The sequence below is a fragment of the Lycium ferocissimum genome, chromosome 10 (assembly GCF_029784015.1).
Source record: "Lycium ferocissimum isolate CSIRO_LF1 chromosome 10, AGI_CSIRO_Lferr_CH_V1, whole genome shotgun sequence".
NCBI lineage: Eukaryota > Viridiplantae > Streptophyta > Magnoliopsida > Solanales > Solanaceae > Lycium > Lycium ferocissimum.
Window position 1 is genome coordinate 37,024,754 of NC_081351.1, and position 3,058 is coordinate 37,027,811.

Here is a 3,058-nt window from a genome sequence, read left to right on the forward strand (position 1 = left end):
TTTTTGTTCTTATTATTAATTTTACCCTTCACATTAATTACTCATTTTCAAATCATTTTCCAAGGCTATTGAGACTTACACCAATAAATATGAATTTTATGATAAAATATATACTCCCTCCGTCCCATATTACTTGCTACTTTCCCTTTTGGAAGATTTATTTTACTATCTTACCCCTATCTCTTTCCAATAAATACATTCGGATCAAAATTCACTATTTTCAAGAACATTTATTACTAAGGGTAAGATGAGAAAGATTTAATTAATTTTATCTTGGTTTTGTAAATGAACAAGTAATTTGAACATATATTTTTAGTAATGTGGCCAAGTAATATGGGACGGAGGGAGTACTTCATTTATTAATTCTTAAGAACGTGAAAAGTAAAAAAGTGAGCAAGTATAAGTGCGCAAGGGGAAATAAATATGTGTCGAGAGAATTAAAATTGAAGTGCATACGTGTATACATGAGAACAGAATAAATATTCAGTACTATAACATATGTCCACATGGGATAAAAAAGTAGTTTAGTAACGTGGCCAAGTAATATGGGACGGAGGGAGTACTTAATTTATTAATTCTTAAAGAACTTGAAAGTCAAAAGTGAACAAATAAAAGTGCACAGAGGAAATAAATGTGTCAGAGAATTAAAATTTAAGTACATACGTGTATACATGAGAAAAGAATAAATATTCAGTACTATGACATATGTCCACGTGGGATAAAAAAATAGTTGGTTTAAGTGTACAATTTATATAGCTTTTGGTAGAAGCATTCATTGTTGTGTTGACAATTGTTTTTTCTTGTTTTACCGTTAACATTAATTACTAATTTTCTAATCATTCTCCAAGTCCAATAAGACTAATACACCAATTAATATGAGTATTATAATAAAATATATACTTCATTTATTAATTCTTAAAATGCGTGTAAAATTAAAAATGGACAAGTAAAAATGAATAAAATAAGTCTAAAGAAAGAAAAAAGCGTGTAAAACACGTGTGACCAAGAATTACAGGTGTTGGGCTGTAAACCAATTTGCAAAAAAGAGATGTCAGCACAAAAAAGGAAAATATAGCAGAGGACAAATTCAATCACCAACCAATAAGATATGTCCACATTTAAAGTACAATCTAGAACAACCCATTTATTGTACAATTTAGGTAACAAAAGGTACAAGTAATTTGAGCAGTGTTCGTCCCATTTAGGCACTTATATATATTAGAAATTTAGCATCTAATGTTAAAATATTTTAGATATGGACTCTTTTTAAATCGTCTATAAGAGCATTCTCTTCCTCTTGCAAAAACTGTATCAATCTCTCGCACTTCTATTTGAAAGAAACCCAATAAGGAAACAAAAGAATGTATTCGATTAGTGCTGAAGATTTAGACAAGCCTCATGCAGTTTGCATACCATATCCTGCCCAAGGCCACATTAGCCCTATGTTAAAGTTAGCTAAAATCCTGCATCACAATGGCTTTCATATTACCTTTGTCAACACTGAACACAACCATAAGCGTCTCCTTAAGTCTCGAGGACCAGATTCTGTCAAAGGGTTGCCATCTTTTCAATTCGAGACCATTCCTGATGGCCTCCCACCATGTGACCCCGATACCACCCAAGACATTTCTTCTCTATCTGAATCTACTACCAATTCTTGTTCAGTTCCTTTCAAAGAGTTGCTTACAAAGCTCAATAATACTTCTTTATCTAATGTGCCACCAGTCTCGTGCATCGTTTCCGATGGTGCGATGAGCTTCACTCTAGCTGCTACTCAAGATTTGGGCATCCCTCAAGTCTTCTTTTGGACCCCAAGTGCTTGTGGTTTATTAAGTTACATGCATTACCGCGATCTTGTTGAGAAAGGATACACTCCCCTTAAAGGTATTCGTGCTTTAATTTCTCCCGTTTTAAAATGTTCTTTTTTTCAGTTATAACTTTTTTGAATTATCCATCTCATTACATTATTTTTCTTGTAGATGAAAGTTACTTGACAAATGGGTATTTGGAGACAACTTTGGATTGGATACCAGGCATGAAAGGAGTACGTTTTAGGGATCTTCCAAGTTTCATTAGAACTACAAATCCAGAAGAATACATGATCAAATTCCTCATCCAAGAAACTGAAAGAAGCAAAATGGCTTCAGCTATTGTTCTTAATACATTTGAACCATTAGAGAGGGAAGTTCTTAAATCCCTTCAGGCCCTTCTTCCTCCGGTCTATGCCATAGGGCCCTTGCATCTTCTTATGGAGCACGTCGATGACAAGAACTTGGAGAAATTGGGATCCAATCTTTGGAAAGAAGATCCAAAGTGTCTAGAATGGCTAGATTCCAAGAAACCAAATTCTGTTGTGTATGTCAATTTTGGAAGCATCACTCCCATGACTCCAAACCAACTTACAGAGTTCGCCTGGGGACTTGCCAATAGCCAGGTGGATTTTTTGTGGATTATAAGGCCTGATATTGTATCAGGCAACAAAGCCGTTCTTCCCCCAGAATTCCTGGAAGAAACTAAGGAAAGAGGGATGCTAGCAAGTTGGTGCCAGCAACAACAAGTCCTTAGCCACGTCGCAGTTGGAGGGTTCTTGACTCACAGTGGATGGAATTCGACACTAGAAAGTATTAGCAGTGGGGTGCCAATGATCTGTTGGCCGTTCTTCGCAGAACAACAAACAAATTGTTGGTTTTGTTGCACTCAATGGGAAATTGGAATGGAAATCGATAATAATGTGAAAAGGGATGAAGTTAAAAGTCTTGTGAGAGAGTTATTGACATGGGAGAAAGGCAATGAGATGAAGAAAAAGGCATTGGAATGGAAGAAATTGGCTAAAGAAGCAGCTAAAAAACCAGGCGGATCATCTTATGTGAACATAGACAAACTGATCAATGAAATTCTCCTCTCCTCCAAAACCACCAGGCAATATTAGTACTAATCAATTATTGGTTGATTTTTATGTTCTTTTCCTTTTGTTGAGATCCCATCGGATTTCTAATAGTACTTGTTTCCCTGCTTTCATTATACCATATGATAAATAAAATAAAAATTTTATCTTGCA

At 35.1% G+C, this 3,058-nt stretch overlaps 1 protein-coding gene across 1 annotated transcript; it reads left to right on the forward strand.

Moving 5' to 3' along the window:
• Positions 1 to 1,239: 1,239 nt before the first annotated feature.
• Positions 1,240 to 3,048, forward strand: LOC132033709 (7-deoxyloganetin glucosyltransferase-like). Its single transcript, XM_059423757.1, has 2 exons — positions 1,240 to 1,884; positions 1,980 to 3,048. Exons 1-2 carry the CDS (start codon positions 1,362 to 1,364, stop codon positions 2,927 to 2,929), a joined length of 1,473 nt encoding a protein of 490 aa, XP_059279740.1. The 5' UTR covers positions 1,240 to 1,361; the 3' UTR covers positions 2,930 to 3,048.
• The last annotated feature ends 10 nt before the right edge of the window (positions 3,049 to 3,058 follow it).

What these genes read in the sequence shown, in the direction of transcription:
- LOC132033709 (XM_059423757.1), top strand. Translation starts at nt 1,362, where the DNA reads ATGTATTCGATTAGTGCTGAAGATTTAGACAAGCCTCATGCAGTTTGC. An exon ending in AGGATACACTCCCCTTAAAG is followed by an intron (nt 1,885 to 1,979) that starts GTATTCGTGCTT and finishes TTTTTCTTGTAG; the next exon opens with ATGAAAGTTACTTGACAAAT.